This window comes from Mixophyes fleayi (assembly GCF_038048845.1).
Source record: "Mixophyes fleayi isolate aMixFle1 chromosome 12 unlocalized genomic scaffold, aMixFle1.hap1 SUPER_12_unloc_3, whole genome shotgun sequence".
Classification (NCBI taxonomy): domain Eukaryota; kingdom Metazoa; phylum Chordata; class Amphibia; order Anura; family Limnodynastidae; genus Mixophyes; species Mixophyes fleayi.
The window spans coordinates 37452-56651 of record NW_027445897.1 but is presented as its reverse complement, the minus strand read 5'-3'; the positions used below and the strand labels follow the sequence as shown (position 1 = coordinate 56651).

The 19200-nt window shown below is 42.7% G+C and overlaps 2 protein-coding genes across 2 annotated transcripts in view; both read right to left on the bottom strand.

The window, feature by feature from the left end:
• Nucleotides 1-3119, bottom strand: part of LOC142112127 (uncharacterized) — a 43877-nt gene extending 40758 nt beyond the window's left edge. The window contains exon 1 of the mRNA XM_075193964.1: nt 2674-3119. Coding sequence (XP_075050065.1) covers nt 2674-2676 — 3 coding nt within the window. The 5' untranslated portion in view covers nt 2677-3119. The remainder of the gene's footprint in view (nt 1-2673) is intronic.
• Nucleotides 3120-11236: 8117 nt separating this feature from the next.
• LOC142112119 (uncharacterized) lies at nt 11237-17518 on the bottom strand. The gene is made up of 5 exons (XM_075193955.1): nt 17431-17518; nt 17259-17351; nt 17044-17141; nt 16766-16877; nt 11237-14989 (listed from the first exon to the last, which is right to left on the bottom strand). The coding sequence occupies exons 2-5, from the start codon at nt 17287-17289 to the stop codon at nt 12504-12506; spliced, it is 2727 nt and encodes a 908-aa protein (XP_075050056.1). The 5' UTR covers nt 17290-17351; nt 17431-17518; the 3' UTR covers nt 11237-12503.
• Nucleotides 17519-19200: the final 1682 nt, after the last annotated feature.

Here is a 19200-nt window from a genome sequence, read left to right as displayed (position 1 = left end):
TTCTATCTCTTTTGCATTTACAGCTTGGTTAACTCTTTGGGTTGGTTTAGTAGCTCTTATTACCTTTACTGTTAGATTGTGTTACATGATTATATTTTCACTTAAACACAGTCAGTTCCGCCTGATTGGGGCCAGTTCAGGATCAGGGAGATGTGAGGTGTAAACGTGGCAGATAACGGGAGCTATCTAACCAGTGGGAAGAACAATACAATAGTTATATTAGTAATAGTAGTATATGTGGACTACTTAGTAGTTCTGCAGAGGGAGACGTTAGGAGAGTGTTCTGAGAAATGTATTATATCATGTGCTTAACTCTCACCTTCTGTATTATCTACATGAGCTCAGAGGTACACGGCTCAGCGGCTGCTGATCCTATAACCTATCCAAGCGGTCAGCGTGTTTATTCTAATCTACATATACCACAGTAACAGTAATAAAGTACAGAGTATTATGGTTAGGAATGTGATGCATGATAGAGTGAGGTGGGGGGGCAGCTATAGTACAGGTGGGATGCGGTGCACCTGTTGTCTGAGCTCCTCCGTTGTGTAAGAAATCTGCTGCCCAGCGGCTGCACTCAGTGGACCTCTGGGAGTAATGGGGAAGGCAGGAGCTGGAGGACACAATGCTGCTGGCTGTGGGGGCGTCTTCAAACTCCAACGCGTTTCGTCCTGGTTGTGGACTTTCGTCACAGATATAGTGTAAGTGACTGTGTAGTAGGAGTGGCGGCGTGTAAATAGCTTGTTGGAGGCGTAAGCGTGTGGGAGGTGTAAGCGTGTGGGAGGTGTAAGCGTGTGGGAGGTGTAAGCGTGTGGGAGGTGTAGCGGGCAAGGACCAGATGATATAGATGTCCATGTATGATGAGGGGGAGTATCTAGAGGACCCTATAGGGGGCTATGGTAAAGGCTGTCGGACCACGCTGCAGCTGTAAGAGGTGGACTCAAACAGTTGATCGCAAATCTACCAGTAGATCAAGGTCGCCTGTTTGGTCGACCTCGTTCAGTTTACAAGGTCACTTTAATAAGGTCTAAGTGTTGTGTAAATGGACATTCAATTACATCGCGCATGTGCACAGTGACTTAGTGGCCAGCACTTCTGCCTCACAGCAATGGGGTCATGAGTTCGATTCCCTACCATGTCCTTATCTGTGTGAAGTTTGTATGTTTTTACCGTGTTTGCGTGGGTTTCCTCTGATGCTCCGTCTGCTATAAAGTAATTGAAATGACCATGCAACAGTTTATATTGTTGTGTGCAAGTTCCATTACTCTGGTGTAAATGTTCTTCAGATTGCTGTCCTCACACTGCCTGCTCTTACTGTGCACTTCCTGCTTTAATATAACACCTATTTCTGCAAATAGGACAAGCAGAGCTAGAGATCATATTCTCTATGTTTCCTTCCCATCCCCTCTTCCCTCCTGCTTGGACAGGTCAGTAGTAACAGGGGAGATCTGTAGAGACCATCTGCAGCTATGCCGCACCTCATACAGCAGGTCCTTAGTCTGTCAGTGTCTCTCTGGTGTGAGAGGAGCTATGCCCAGTGATCAGTATTATGGAGGTATTCATGCTTATACATAAGCATGGGCAGCACAGTGGCTCAGTGGTTAGCACTGGGGTCATAAGTACAATTCCCGACCATGGCCTTATCTCTGTGGAGTTGTATGTTCTCCCCGTGTTTGTGTGGGTTTCCTGGGGTGCTCCAATTTCCTCCCACACTCCAAAAACATACTAGAAGGTTAATTGGCTGCTATCAAAATTGACCTTAGTCTCTCTCTCTCTCTGTGTGTTAGGGAATTTAGACTGTAAGCTCCAATGGGGCAGGGACTGATGTGAGTGAGTTCTCTGTACAGCGCTGCGGAATTAGTGGCACTATATAAATAGCTGATGATGATGAAGTGCATAATACAGTATTAGATACAAGTGCAGGGTACAATATACCAGCTGATAACTCCCGTACGGCTCTCGCCTTCACTTAGCAATAAATCCTGTTTTCTACGGGACCCTCAGCTGCCCACATGGATGTGCTGGTGCTTCTAGCCCCGCTGCCAGGTAAGAGACGGTGCCATATACAGGATGTATCTGTCACATAGTGTCACAGCCATTTCTAACATGTTCACCTATCTGTTCTGTCACACACATCTGTACTGGCACAGTCACATTAGATATCTATCTATCTATACACATAAATATGTAACACACAAACATATAAATACATTAAATAAACATACATAATGTAGAATTTTTAAGGCTAGAAGCAGCTAGACACCAATATAAAATCTGGCATCATTATTTTTATTGATTAAAAACGTGTGTTTTATATTATTTTACATTTCATTGCATGGTTGACCTAATGAATATTATGTTGCATACTATGTTATATGAGGAGCAGGAGGGACTCACTATGTTCCTGGGATTAGGGGGCGATGGTTGCGGACTTACTGGGTCACGTCTTAGAGATCATTCTGTCTACGTGTCAGAGGGAGACTCGGAACAGTGACTTAAGGTTGTGATATAAATGTATAATACATAGTATAATGGTAACATATGGGGTCTGTGTGGCTGCAGGAGGACTCTTGGGCTTAGTACGTTGTAGGCGGTGGGACCCCTGAGTACTGAGTGTAAGAGGAGACTGGGAATGTGACAATGTCACATGGGCAGTAGACCCTACGCTGTACCTACCATGGAATGGGGTCTATACTGTGACAATTACACATAGATAGAACACAGTATAGTGGATGGTGCGAGGGGGACTGTGGATGGGCAGACATGGGTCACTGTGTCCTTCAGTAAGAACTGTGTGTGTATATGGAGGTGTTTATGGATGTGGATCTCATGGGAGGTGGTCTGAGGAATAACCACTGGGGGCTTTGCAGCAGGACCCAGTCAGACACTGGCTGTGGGGACTGATGGTGCTGACATGTAGGGTGGGAAGGGACATAAACTAATAGTCTATGTGATATGTATAAGGGGATGGATTCTGTATGAGGCCCTGATGGCCGGGAGGCTGCACATAAACATGGGGGAACTATATTATTACCTCAGCCTTGTACAGGGCCCGGATGTTGTACAGACTGAGGGCGGCGCTCCAGGCTCTGACATGGCGGCTGAGGAGGATGTGGCCACGCCCCCTGGGCAGTGTAATCTGTTGTCAGGGGCGGAGATATATCTGTAAGACCAATAGTGTGTGGGAGACTACGGGAAAATGGCCGCCGCCGTCCTGCACTGAGGACAATAGTTATATAAAATCTTACTCTACCGATTAAGTTGTTGCCAAACAGATGGAGGTTATGTATCTAATAGACATCCATCTGATATGGGCGACGGGGATAGTTACAGAGGGAGGGGTGTTTTACACAGATGAGAGGGAAGACTCTGTGGTTTTAATAATGAGAAAAATCATTTTCATCTCTGTATTGTCCTCAGTGCAGGACAGCGGCGGCCATTTTCCCGTAGTCTCCCACAACTATTGGTCTTAGAGATATAGCTCCGCCCCTGACAACACCTTACACTGCACAGATGTCATGGGACACACTAAATTATCTGTGGATCTTGTTATAAAACACAGTATACTTCAGACCCCCCATATTCATGTAACAAGTAGGATTTCCTGGGGAGATCCCCAGACCTGTTATACAATGGGACATGTTTGATTAAGGAGTTGTTGGCCCTATGTGGTCTCTCCAGAGATCTGACGTGGATGGAGACTCTTTGGCAATATACAGATTAAGAAAGTTACAATACTAGATGCACCAAAACATCATACATCACGTATGGCCAATTTCAACATTAAAAGTATTAAAACCATGTTCTGAGTGTGAGGAATGTTTTGCACAGAAATCTCATCTTGTTACACATCAGAAAATTCCACAGGATAAAAGCAATTGGATATGAAACAAGTCTGCTGTAATACTACAAATACTGCAAACACAGTTTATTTCATTCATTTAAATTAAAAATAGGCAATACATTTATTTATTTTTATACTGTTGTGGCAAACAAGCAATCAAAATGGGTATAATAAAACATTGTGTTGTCTAAGTACATAAAATACCATATCAAAGGTATTTTCCTACAATTGTCCTAAGTATACATACATTATAAGTAACATACAACATCTCCAATCTCCAATACTTTTCATGCTGAATGTAGTGTAGGTGCGCTCATGTACTTTGTATTGTGCCAGGATGTGATTACGAGATTTTGTTTTGCAGGGCGAGATGTTTAAATGAGGTTCCAACGTTGTGGAGTCTCTATATTCACTGGGGCCTTCCCACTGTAGCAGGTGGCTGCAGGGCCTGTAGCTGTCCTTCAGAAGGACTTTTAGGGATGCTTAGAGGTGATGGAGGTCAGGCCGCCACCTATATTTTTAAAGGTGCTTTTTTTTTTATTTGCACCTTCCAGTACATTATTTATATATAAATACACTTGTAATAAAAACATTCAAGCACACAATTGTGAAATGTAAATATGATAGGGGCAATTTCCTTCAGCAGATCTAATCACCTGAGGACTAAACACCCCAAGTCCCAAATAACTATAGGATACAATAAAAAAATAGATAATTATTTCTGCACTGAGATCACACTACAATAAATATGTAAATAACAGCATGAAAGATGTCATTAATAAAATGTAAACAAAATAATAAAATACTTAAATTCAAAATTGTTGACACAGATTCTTCTCTCCATTCACAGTAATACCATATGAAAAAAGCAGACAAATAATAGTGGTGCAATATTGTATGGTAGAGTCTTAATTGGGAAGATAGTGGAATATATAGAACCTCCCAGTGCAAAGGATAGTATACTATGTTGTCACCCAATGGTCCCACCAACCAGCTGTGTATCCAGAAAAGGTGTCCATAAAATCACTCCACAAGATACGGTTACCCCCCTATGGGGCCCTACTTACAGACTGGTTTATTTAATATCGGCACATCAAACAAACTCTGTCCCTTCACAATGTCACATCAAGGCCATAATATAATAGAAGACAGAAGAAGATCTAAGGTAGTATGTATGGAAACACTTTAATAAAATAAAATCACAGTACACAGTTACTGCTATCGGAACGAAGAAGGCAAATAGCATAACAGATGTAAAAGCCGCGGAATGAAGTGCTATAAGTCCTCATAGATGGAAATCTCGTCCAAGTGGAGGTCCTTTTGGAAAAATACAACACTAATTACCAACGCGTTTCGATCCTCTATTATGGACCTTAAAAAAGGGACAGCGTTTCTTCCGTCACTGATCTCTTCCTGTGTCTTACAACAACTCGTATCTTCATGTGCATGTGTATATTTCCCATGTTGTTCAGTATTACAATCTTAGACTCAATCTACCAATGACAATCCCAATCATATCAGTCTCAGATCATCTAAATCTCAACATATATTAAATCTATCACATTTCAATCCCAATCCTATCAATATCTCAGCATTACCTCAGATCACAATCATATACATTTCAGCATATACTCAATCTCAGTATTCCCATTCTCAACCTTATTGTGTATCCTGGCCCCCTTACATGTTGTGTTAGCATTGTCTGCCATGCTGTGTGTTGTGTGTCTTCCTCCTGGTTACATTCTATCTGCATGTGGAAGAGTGGGAAATAGTAGAGGGGATGGAAAGCATTACTGATCTCTTCACAGATCAATGAGGGAAGAGAGAGAAAAGTTTTGTGTGTGTGTGTCCTGGACGTGTTTAGCTGTGTGTGTGTGTGTGTGTGTGTCCTGGACGTGTTTAGCTGTGTGTGTGTGTGTGTGTGTGTCCTGGACGTGTTTAGCTGTGTGTGTGTGTGTGTGTGTGTCCTGGACGTGTTTAGCTGTGTGTGTGTGTGTGTCCTGGACGTGTTTAGCTGTGTGTGTGTGTCCTGGACGTGTTTAGCTGTGTGTGTGTGTGTGTGTCCTGGACGTGTTTAGCTGTGTGTTATTCTCTAAGGATCGTATGATCCTGACTTAGCTAAGTTACATGCCCAGGCCTTCCTGGGAACCACCCACTAGGCCTGATATTATTCCAGTCCATAACAGTGTGTGTGCGCCCTGGTTGTGTTTAGCTGTGTGTGTCTCCTGGTTGTGTTTAGCTGTGTGTGTGTGTCTCCTGGTTGTGTTTAGCTGTGTGTGTGTGTGTCCTGGCTGTGTTTAGCTGTGTGTGTCCTGGTTGTGTTTAGCTGTGTGTGTCCTAGTTGTGTTTAGCTGTGTGTGTGTGTGTCCTGGTTGTGTTTAGCTGTGTGTGTGTGTGTGTGTGTGTGTCCTGGTTGTGTTTAGCTGTGTGTGTATGTGTCCTGGTTGTGTTTAGCTGTGTGTGTGTCCTGGTTGTGTTTAGCTGTGTGTGTCCTGGTTGTGTTTAGCTGTGTGTGTGTGTCCTGGTTGTGTTTAGCTGTGTGTGTGTGTACTGGTTGTGTTTAGCTGTGTGTGTGTGTCCTGGTTGTGTTTAGCTGTGTGTGTGTGTGTGTGTCCTGGTTGTGTTTAGCCGTGTGTGTGTGTGTGTGTGTGTGTGTGTGTGTGTGTGTCCTGGTTGTGTTTAGCTGTGTGTGTGTCCTGGTTGTGTTTAGCTGTGTGTGTCCTGGCTGTGTGTGTGTGTCCTGGTTGTGTTTAGCTGTGTGTGTGTGTGTCCTGGTTGTGTTTAGCTGTGTGTGTGTGTGTCCTGGTTGTGTTTAGCTGTGTGTGTGTGTGTGTGTGTGTGTGTCCTGGTTGTGGTTAGCTGTGTGTGTGTGTACTGGTTGTGTTTAGCTGTGTGTGTGTGTGTGTCCTGGTTGTGTTTAGCTGTGTGTGTGTGTGTGTGTGTGTGTGTGTGTGTGTCCTGGTTGTGTTTAGCTGTGTGTGTCCTGGTTGTGTTTAGCTGTCTGTGTGTGTGTCCTGGTTGTGTTTAGCTGTCTGTGTGTGTCCTGGTTGTGTTTAACTTTCTGTGTGTGTGTCCTGGTTGTGTTTAGCTGTGTGTGTGTGTCCTGGTTGTGTTTAGCTGTGTGTGTGTGTGTGTGTGTGTGTCCTGGTCGTGTTTAGCTGTGTGTGTACTGGTTGTGTTTAGCTGTGTGTGTGTGTGTGTGTCCTGGTTGTGTTTAGCTGTGTGTGTGTGTGTGTGTGTGTGTGTACTGGTTGTGTTTAGCTGTGTGTGTGTCCTGGATGTGTTTAGCTGTGTGTGTGTGTGTGTGTACTGGATGTGTTTAGCTGTGTGTGTGTCCTGGATGTGTTTAGCTGTGTGTGTGTGTGTGTGTACTGGTTGTGTTTAGCTGTGTGTGTGTGTCCTGGTTGTGTTTAGCTGTGTGTGTGTGTATGTGTCCTGGTTGTGTTTAGCTGTGTGTGTGTGTCCTGGTTGTGTTTAGCTGTGTGTGTGTGTGTGTGTCCTGGTTGTGTTTAGCTGTCTGTGTGTGTGTCCTGGTTGTGTTTAGCTGTGTGTGTGTCCTGGTTGTGCTTAGTTGTGTGTGTCCTGGTTGTGTTTAGCTGTGTGTGTGTGTGTGTGTGTGTGTGTGTACTGGTTGTGTTTAGCTGTGTGTGTGTCCTGGTTGTGTTTAGCTGTGTGTGTGTGTCCTGGTTGTGTTTAGCTGTGTGTCTGTGTGTCCTGGTTGTGTTTAGCTGAGTGTGTGTGTGTGTGTGTGTGTACTGGTTGTGTTTAGCTGTGTGTGTGTGTGTGTGTGTGTGTCCTGGTTGTGTTTAGCTGTGTGTGTGTGTGTGTCCTGGTTGTGTTTAGCTGTGTGTGTGTGTGTCCTGGTTGTGTTTAGCTGTGTGTGTGTGTGTGTGTCCTGGTTGTGTTTAGCTGTGTGTGTGTGTGTCCTGGTTGTGTTTAGCTGTGTGTGTGTGTGTGTGTCCTGGTTGTGTTTAGCTGTGTGTGTGTGTCCTGGTTGTGTTTAGCTGTGTGTGTGTGTCCTGGTTGTGTTTAGCTGTGTGTGTGTGTGTCCTGGTTGTGTTTAGCTGTGTGTGTGTGTGTGTGTGTCCTGGTTGTGTTTAGCTGTGTGTGTGTGTCCTGGTTGTGTTTAGCTGTGTGTGTGTGTGTCCTGGTTGTGTTTAGCTGTGTGTGTGTGTGTCCTGGTTGTGTTTAACTGTGTGTGTGTGTCCTGGTTGTGTTTAGCTGTGTGTGTGTGTGTGTCCTGGTTGTGTTTAGCTGTGTGTGTGTCCTGGTTGTGTTTAGCTGTGTGTCTGTGTGTCCTGGTTGTGTTTAGCTGTGTGTGTGTGTGTCCTGGTTGTGTTTAGCTGTGTGTGTGTGTGTCCTGGTTGTGTTTAGCTGTGTGTCTGTGTGTCCTGGTTGTGTTTAGCTGTGTGTCTGTGTGTCCTGGTTGTGTTTAGCTGTGTGTGTGTGTGTCCTGGTTGTGTTTAGCTGTCTGTGTGTGTGTCCTGGTTGTGTTTAGCTGTGTGTGTGTGTACTGGTTGTGTTTAGCTGTGTGTGTGTCCTGGTTGTGTTTAGCTGTGTGTGTGTGTGTCCTGGTTGTGTTTAGCTGTCTGTGTGTGTGTCCTGGTTGTGTTTAGCTGTGTGTGTGTGTGTGTCCTGGTTGTGTTTAGCTGTGTGTGTCCTGGTTGTGTTTAGCTGTGTGTGTGTGTGTGTCCTGGTTGTGTTTAGCTGTGTGTGTGTAGGCAGTGACTTACAATAATATGTAAATTGTGATGGAGTCTTATCCCATACAGCTGGTTTTCAGCATTTGTGTAAACTGATTCAATGTGGTTGGGAGAATAGGGGGAGTTGTGTACAATGAATGTAATCCACTCGTCTCATGAGCAATATGTAGGTGAAGATTCCCCCTATTAGTACACATACATCAGTAACAAGGGATTGCTATTCTCATTAGGTTGGACTGTTTGTTTACCTACTGCAGGTGGAGAGTGATCTCACTGGTCGGACATCCAGGTATCCGGGTTGAGTCTTTCAATAAACCTCTTAGATTATAATCAATCTGTTTTATTTCTTATCTGTGTCAGTGTTTAATCCCTAACTGTATATCCAGTAACTTGCCTCCTAGTCTTTAATAGGGTCCAGTGTTACCTTCACAACAAATCAGAGGTTACAGGAGGTAACTGGATCCCGGTATCATCACCTCCCCCGGTATCATCACCTCCCCGGGTATCATCACCTCCCCCGGTATCGTCACCTCCCCGGGTATCATCACCTCCCCGGTATCATCACCTCCCCCGGTATCATCACCTCCCCCGGGTATCGTCACCTCCCCGGGTATCGTCACCTCCCCCGGTATCGTCCCCTCCCCCGGTATCGACACCTCCCCGGATATCGACACCTCCCCCGGTATCGTCACCTCCCTGGGTATCGTCACCTCCCCCTGTATCGTCACCTCCCCCTGTATCGTCACCTCCCCGGGTATCGTCACCTCCCCCTGTATCGTCACCTCACTGAGTATCGTCACCTCCCCCGGTATCGTCACCTCCCCGAGTATCGTCACCTCCCCGGGTATCGTCACCTCCCCCTGTATCGTCACCTCCCCCGGTATCGTCACCTCCCCGATATCGTGACAACAGCTACAAAGAGATCACTCTTGAAACAATTATTGAGTGAAAAAGTCCATTATTTCAACATTTCAATATGGGAACAATAAGCAACTAAGGTTAAGGGCTGGATTACTAATGAAAGACTAAGCAGGGAATTCAATTCTCAGCTGTATTTTTTTTCTTTTAACATCGCGGTAAATAATTTTAAAGTGGTTTTCGCTTATTCTGGAGCACGTTAACTTTACCCCTTACTCAAATCTATTTAAAACACAGCGTTTTTGTAACAAAAACGGGACCATCGCGGACAAGTAGATGATCCATTGAAAGTATAGGGAGAAGCATTAAAGGTTATTCAATTCTTTTTTAACGCGGCGCGGTAACCTGTCAAATCGCCAATTCTATCTCACACCTCTCATGACTGTGCAAACAAATAAAAACATAAGAAAACTATTGATATTATGTAATAATGTAATAGAAAAAAAATTATGTTTCTCAGTAATACATAACATGGAAAAGGTGATTTTTTTTTTACAAAAATCATGTAAAAAAACCAATAATCACTAATTAATATATGTATGTACTAATTAGTTTTGTCATGGTATAGATAATTGTATAGTAAAAAAAAAAAAGTACTACATGTAGATATTATAAAATAGAAGGTTGTGTAATACAATACAAATGTATTCCAATGCATTTCTTTTACCATAGATGACCGCATTAATCCCTCCCCTTCACTCAGCAGGGGGGGGGGGGGCATTACCTGTATTTAAATTGAATAGCACAATTTTTTTACGTTGAGGTACCTAAAAACAGTCGCGCCCACGGGTCCAATCTCGCACGGGTAATTTTAATTTGTTAACATTGCAAAAAATAAATAAAACACTGCTGTCATGTTACGAGCCGCGGCGACCACGGGCACCGCCGTGACTCACTTCCTGCTCCCTCTGGCGTCCCAGCCGTCGCTATGACGACCGGGACGTCACTTCCTGTTTCACGGCCCCGACCGCTGAAATCGCCACTTTCGCGGGCTAATTAGGTCTCTTTAATGTAATTTAACCTGCCTGTTTGTTGTTGCAGGGATATGCCCTGATTGGTTGGCTCCAGTGTAAAAGGCAGGGAGGGTCTAGCCTGCCGGTTATAGCGTCCTGTTTCTAGTACTGCTGCCTGCTCCAGCTATTGTTATGTTTAAACCTTTGGATTGATTACCTGTGTATGACCTTGCCTGTCCCCGGATTCTGAACCATTGCCTGTGACCTTGACCTATTGCCTGTACCCGGAGTCTGAAACATTGCCTGTGACCCTGACCCTGCTGGTACCTGACATCTCCGGTGCTCCGTCCAGTCTGCAGATCGCTGGCCTACCTGTTCCGTGTGTTACCTCCTGTACCTGTGCGCAGCCGTGTGAGTATAAACTTATACTACTTTGAGTTTAAGACCTGGGGGCATCGGAGTACCTGTGAGCATAACCAGTCTCTCAGGGAAAGGCGGCTGCTAAAGGTGAAGACCTCAGCTCCCTGTTCTATAAGTTTATGCCGCACTGGTTGTCATAACATGTCAATTGAATTCCCCCTAAGTGATAATGGCAGAGGGTAGGTGGACAACAGGAGATGACACAATATAGAAAGCTGTTCGCAGACCATTATAGAGAATAGTAAAATTATAGATCATATATTGCCAACCAACATCCCCCCAACACACTCACTGTCCCCTCCATACTTTATACAGGATATCCCCCTTACCAGATGTTCCCTTCTTTCCTTTTCACCTTTTTCCTTTAGTTTAAATAATCTAAAGAAAAACAAGAAGTCAGCTTGGTTGGTAATTATAGACTTTATTACCCGATTTGTGCACTGACCACATAGTTACATGTCATGTCCATATATGCACTGTCATAGTACACGGTCTTCATCCAGCTAAGCGTGATTGTCCTACAACTCTAATTCCTGCCTTCTGTTTTAAGACCACACACTTAGTTAAAGTCAACTTTTACATTTTCCTCCAAAAATACTACTCATGCCTGCCTCATCTATGGCCTAAATCATCAGTTAAGGGACATCAGGGCTATAATTACTACGTGTGTTTGAAAGTTTTTATTACATATTGAACAAACATTATATATATATATTGTGAGAAAGTGCACCATTCACAGGAATCAGACACAGGAATGCTGAACCATTTAGCTGTTTATTAGCAGTTGTCAGGATGGTAAAACAGCTCCAATGCTGGTACAGCATCATATCCAGTATCAGTACACGAAAATCCCCACCACCTACATCTGGCTAGACATTACTTCCCTGTCTGCTCGCCGGCCACTTACTGGCATCAGTGGTCCCACCCACACAGACAGTGTCTTTATCCTCCACCCCAAGCACTACAACAAATCATGGCAAACCAATCACACCCATGTGGAACACCTGTGTGTGTGTGCTAAGAGAGGAACCTAGGGAAAACTTAACCCTGTCTGCAGCCTGCTTCTGCAGACTGTGTTCCTACATGTTCCCTTACAGGGAACTGTGGCAAATATCCCTCTTTGCCACAATATACATACACACACTGGAGGGTGTGAGAAAAGCACATTTAAAAATATAAGCCTGACCTCCATCACCTCTAAACATGCCTAAAAGTCAAATCCTTTTGTAGGAAAGATACAGGCCCTGTAGACACCTTCTACAGTGGGAAGGTCCCAGTGAATATATAGACTCCACAACGTTGGAACCTCATTTAAACACCTCAAACTGCAAAACAAAATCTCTTTTTCACATCCTGGCACAATACAAAGCGCATGAGTGCACCTACACTACATTCAGCATGAAAAGTATTGAAAAACTGAGATGTTGTATGTTACTTATAATGTATGTATACTTAAGACAAATGTAGAAAAATACCTTTGATATGGTATTTTATGTACTAAGACAACAGAATGTTTTGTTACACCCATTTTGATTAGTTGATTGATAAAACCGTATGAAAGTATATATATTTACTGTCCATTTGTTAAATTTTAATTATTAATATCAATTGTGTTTCCAATATTTTGAAGCATTGCAGCAGCATTGTTTCATATCATCATCTATTTATTTATATAGCGCCACTAATTCCACAGCACTCAACAGAGAACACATTCACATCAGTCCCTGCCCCATGCTTTTCTCTTGTGTGAATTTTCTGATGTTTAACAAGACGTGATTTCTGTGTAAAACATTTCTCACAGTCGGAGCATGGAAATGGTTTCACACCTGTGTGGATTCTTTGATGTCCATCAAGATATGATTTCTTTGTAAAACATTGCCCACACTCAGAACATGGAAACGGTTTCTCACCTGTGTGAGTTCTCTGATGTGCAACAAGATTTGATTTCTGTGTAAAATATTTCCCACACTCAGAACATGGAAATGGTTTCACACCTGTGTGAGTTGTCTGATGTTTAAGAAGATTTGATTTCTGTGTAAAATATTTCCCACACTCAGAACATGGAAATGGTTTCACACCTGTGTGAGTTGTCTGATGTTCAAGAAGACTTGATTTCCGTATAAAACATTTCCCACACTCAGAACATGGAAATGGTCTCACACCTGTGTGGATTCTTTGATGTGCAACAAGATTTAATTTCTGTGTAAAACATTTCCCACACTCAGAACATGGAAATGCTTTCACACCTGTGTGAGTTCTCTGATGCAGAATAAGTTTTGATTTCTGTGTAAAATATTTCCCACACTCAGAACATGGAAATGGTTTCACACCTGTGTGAGTTCTCTGATGTTCAAGAAGATTTGATTTCTGTGTAAAACATTTCTCACACTCAGAACATGGAAATGGTTTCACACCTGTGTGAGTTCTCTGATGTTCAAGAAGCTTTGATTTCTTTGTAAAACATTTCCCACACTCAGAACATGGAAATGGTTTCACACCTGTGTGAGTTCTCTGATGCAGAATAAGTTTTGATTTATATGTAAAACATTTCCCACACTCAGAACATGGAAATGGTTTCTCACCTGTGTGAGTTGTCTGATGGTCAAGAAGACTTGATTTCCTTGTAAAACATTTCCCACACTCAGAACATCGAAATGGTTTCACACCTGTGTGAGTTACCTGATGTTCAATAAGATTTGATTTCCGTGTAAAACATTTCCCACACTCAGAACATGGAAACAGTTTCTCACCTGTCTCACCTGTGTGTGTTCTCTGATGTACAAGAAGATTTGATTTAAATGTAAAACATTTCCCACACTCAGGACATGGAAATGGTTTCACACCTGTGTGAGTTCTCTGATGCAGAATAAAAGTTGATTTATATGTAAAACATTTCCCACACTCAGAACATGGAAATGGTTTCTCACCTGTGTGAATTCTCCGATGTCCAACAAGACTTGATTTCCTTGTAAAACATTTCCCACACTCAGAACATCGTAATGGATTCACACTTGTGTGAGTTGCCTGATGTTCAAGAAGACTTGATTTCTGTGTAAAACATTTCCCACACTCAGGACATGCAAATGGTTTCACACCTGTGTGAGTTCTCTGATGCAGAATAAGTTTTGATTTATATGTAAAACATTTCCCACACTCAGAACATGGAAATGGTTTCTCACCTGTGTGAGTTGTCTGATGGTCAAGAAGACTTGATTTCCTTGTAAAACATTTCCCACACTCAGAACATCGAAATGGTTTCACACCTGTGTGAGTTACCTGATGTTCAAGAAGATTTGATTTCCGTGTAAAACATTTTCCACACTCAGGACATGGAAATGGTTTCACACCTGTGTGAGTTCTCTGATGCAGAATAAAAGTTGATTTATGTGTAAAACATTTCCCACACTCAGAACATGGAAATGGTTTCTCACCTGTGTGAATTCTCCGATGTCCAACAAGACTTGATTTCTTTGTAAAACATTTCCCACACTCAGAACATCGTAATGGATTCACACCTGTGTGAGTTGCCTGATGTTCAAGAAGACTTGATTTCTGTGTAAAACATTTCCCACACTCAGGACATGCAAATGGTTTCACACCTGTGTGAGTTCTCTGATGCAGAATAAGTTTTGATTTATATGTAAAACATTTCCCACACTCAGAACATGGAAATGGTTTCTCACCTGTGTGAGTTGTCTGATGGTCAAGAAGCTTTGATTTCCGTGTAAAACATTTCCCACACTCAGAACATCGAAATGGTTTCTCACCTGTGTGAGTTCTCTGATGTTCAAGAAGCTTTGATTTCCGTGTAAAACATTTCCCACACTCAGAACATGGAAATGGTTTCATACTTGAGTGAGGTCTTGGATGTTGTTGAAGAGATGATTTAACCATAAAGCATTTCTCACCCTCAGAACATAGAAATATAGTATCTGTTTGAGCTGTACTATGTGTAACAAGATCTGTGTTATCAGGAGAATATTCCTCATGATTAGAGGGATCAGATGATTTATCTGCTCTGTGAAGTATTGGATGTATACTTCGGGTAATTGGGTTCTCTCCTGAAGAATCTTGTGTGATGTTATCTTCTATCTCACAAGCTGTAGATAAAATACATTTTCCCTCCGAGATATTCCTGTTTTTGCATCCATCTGCTGGAAATAGAATAAATATATGGAAACAGATGTTACTTTACACTGATTAAAAGTTTTATAATGCCCAACATTTTCATATGAGTGAGTTAAAATGTCCATCTGTTTAATTTCAATTTAAAAACCACAAATAATTATTTGCGATTAAAAACTGCATTACCAGTTTTACCGTACTTGTTGTCGAAAATAAAGAGATTAAAAAAAAATGCATTACATAGACCCAGCCACAGTGACAGGCAGATTGTATCCAGATTGGACAACTTCAGCCAAAATGCAGACTTTACACAATGCCTAGCGAGCATCCTAGGACAGGAAGCCTCATTAGCCAGTGACATTGTCCAGCTAGGCTCTGCCCTCACACACACACATACACTGGAGCCTCAAAAGTAGGGTAGACTTGGGTTAAATTAGCAGCGAGTCCTCGATATGTGTTTACACTAGACTTAGGTCTCACACCATTACAAAGAGCAGAGAACATGAGGACACATTAGGAGAATGGAGCAGGACACAGATGGGTAACAGCACAAAGTAAAGTACAAGGGCAGAGCAGGGTAAAGAGTCAGATCAGCAGATGAAGAGCATCCAAGCAAATAGATTGGAGGGGTCCTACTGTGCAATGACGGGTGTGTGTTTATAGTTCCATGTGTGTCGGAAGGTGGATCCTAGAGGGAGGGGAATAATCTCATATTTTGCATTATTACAGTGTTAATATACAGCCGAGGATAAATTATTCCTGGATTATTACACACGGAAGATAATGATTAATAACATGTGGTGGTATAGAGAGGATTATGGGTAGTACCACCGGATATACTGTACAGGAGATTCATGGGTTAATTTATGGAGTCTTTTCATTCTGACATCCCATGAGATACAGCAGACAGTGTGAGGAGGAGACTGGTCAGATCTCTGGGCTGGTAGCACACAGTGATATGATGTGAGGAGGAGACTGGTCAGATCTCTGGGCTGGTAGCACACAGTGATATGATGTGAGGAGGAGACTGGTCAGATCTCTGGGCTGGTAGCACACAATGATATGATGTGAGGAGGAGACTGGTCAGATCTCTGGGCTGGTAGCACACAGTGATATGATGTGAGGAGGAGACTGGTCAGATCTCTGGGCTGGTAGCACACAATGATATAATGTGAGGAGGAGACTGGTCAGATCTCTGGGCTGGTAGCACACAATGATATGATGTGAGGAGGAGACTGGTCAGATCTCTGGGCTGGTAGCACACAATGATATGATGTGAGGAGGAGACTGGTCAGATCTCTGGGCTGGTAGCACACAGTGATATGATGTGAGGAGGAGACTGGTCAGATCTCTGGGCTGGTAACACGCAATGATATGATGTGAACAGGAGACTGGTCAGATCTCTGGGCTGGTAGCACACAATGATATGATGTGAGGAGGAGACTGGTCAGATCTCTGGGCTGGTAGCACACAGTGATATGATGTGAGGAGGAGACTGGTCAGATCTCTGGGCTGGTAGCACACAATGATATGATGTGAGGAGGAGACTGGTCAGATCTCTGGGCTGGTAGCACACAGTGATATGATGTGAGGAGCAGACTGGTCAGATCTCTGGGCTGGTAAGACACAATACGATGATGTTAGCAGGAGTCTAACAGGAGCTGAAGGCGCCTGACTGTCCCATTGGGCAGATACTTTTTCTTCATTAGTTTGCAATGACAGAGGAGGATGCAACATTTATGACTATTAAAGTGACTAAATAAGGTGAATACCTGACTCTTCTGTAATAAGTGTTTATTACTCACCTGTGCTGATATCTGTAGGGATTTCCTCCTCCTTACACTGCTGATCACGTCTCACATACGTCTCTTCTTCTCCCTCTATAAATTCTACTTTAATATCAGTCAGAACATCATCCTTATTAGCCCACAAAACAATAATAATATCAAAATTAATAATATGATTTATTAAATTGCTATGAAATTGCTGTGTGTATAAGATCCACAAAGCTTTTTAACAGATCATATATTGAGAATTCATTTGGGAATTTTGGGATTTGTTGAGACCTTAAAATGTCATCTACCTGATACTCCTGTGGGATACTGGGATTTGTCCCTGTACAATCCTGTGAATAATGAGGATGGAGATATCTCTCTGGGGTATTTCTGTTACTGGATCCATCTGTAGGAAACACACAGTGACTGATTACATTGCTTATATGTGATGAACAGATGAGGAGTATATTGGTTGCCCTAAAAACTGCTCTCTCCGTTACAAGAAATAAAAGTCTCCTCTTACCCAGTGATGTGACGGGCCGGTGATTCTCCATCCTTGCGTCTTCCTAAAAACTTTTTCAGACTTCTCCCTCTCAACCCGACACCTTGTAGGAACCTAACACACACAATGACACAGTCATCATCCAGACACATCCCCTGGTGTTACTGTATAATGTCCCATTCTCAGCAGTCACCTCTCCAGTCAGCAGCTGAATAATCTGTGTGGTCAGTTTCTGGACATTCTGGTCAATGACTTTCTGATAAATCAGCGAGAGAGATTCAGGCACTGTGATGGGGTGCTGGGTCCTACTAAATACTCCTGAAAAACACAGTATCGGCGTCACACGTTCAGTAGATCTCTTTATCACTACTGTGTAATCATGAGCACTGAGAGATACATCAAGGTAAATGAAGCTCCACATTTAAGGAATTTTGGGGGGGCTTGTTTCCTATATACAGGAAAGTAGAGTGTATACATCTCCTGCAGCTCCAGACATCCGTGGGCCCACCTATCTGAGTTCTCTATCTGCAGCCCCTCCATGGATGTATCATCTGCTTGAACAAATCAATGCAGTTTGAAGTGAGGGCTTAAAGTAGACAGAAGACTCAGAATGGACCTATGGAAGATAGTAGGTGAGGTAAGCGCTATATACACTCTAATAGACCGTGCATGTAGGACAGGGGTTATATTTATAAAATAAGTACTTCTTGTCTTTTTTGCACATTCAGAAAAAAACTACAGGATAATGGAGATCCCTAAATTGTAAAACTTTGTGACATCTAAACATTCAGCAAGAGCTGTAAATCTTAGGGGCATATTCAATTGTTCATCCGGACGGCTAAAATACTCGCGCTCTAAAACTATTACCGTTAATACTGTAATTACTCCCTGAGCTGCGAGCTGAAATTCAGCAAGTAAATTACCGTATGAACAGTATTTATGCGCAATTTTACCGTGTTAATGGTAATAGTTTTAAAGAGCGAGTATTTTAGCCGTCCGGACGAACAATTGAATACCCCCCTTAAAGTCTCATTTAGTGATACCAAAAAACAACATACAGTGGACAATTCGATATATATCCCAACATCTGTGAAGATTGTGGTACTGATACTTCTATCTGAGACTGTCTACCTGCTGCTCATTTACAGCTGTTCAGGGGGAGACGACTGAGGCAGAGTAGAAAGTACCAAAGTGAGAATGGTCACCATCCTGTGAGCCAGAGAGGATCATGGGAAGAATAAACTATAATATAAAAACATACCAAGAATTAAACATTCTTTACCCACTACAACACTTTGTGTATAGTGTGATATAACTTATATAAAGGTAAACGTTACGTAGGATATCAGTGTGTATATGTTGTAGATGTCCTCATGTAACAGATAACGCCCTGTGTAACACCTGTAAGGAGATATTGCTGTACTCACAAACACAATATGATGCTATAAAAACTGTAATAAATATACATATAGATAGTGGGGGCTACACCCAAATAAACACAAATGTGGAGCACCAGAAGGGAAGCCAGTCTAGGTATGTACTCGTGTGTTAAAAAATAAAACCCTTCAGACCTGAAAACCCATCAGAATTATACCACAACTTGGTGTAATATAAAGAAAGTTGGGTGCTTGAAAAACCTCGCCCGAGTCATTGGGGGAGCCCAACAGTGTAATCCCACATTTCCGCTTCCACCAGCAAGAGTGGACGAAATTGAGCATTGCAGACGTGACTTGGCCCAGCTACGGTTATACCTAGCTGGTGCACACCGAAAGGGTGCCTGGTGACTTGAGATAAGACTAGATTCCATTACTCACTGACACATCTACCTCCCAGTGCAACCTGAAACTATCGGTGATTTCTAAGTACCGAAAACCAGAGTTTCAGCTACTATTGGATATTGATTTGTGTCCTAACTCACCAGCTGCTTGAAAAAAAAATTAATTGCGCTTCATCAGCTTGTGGT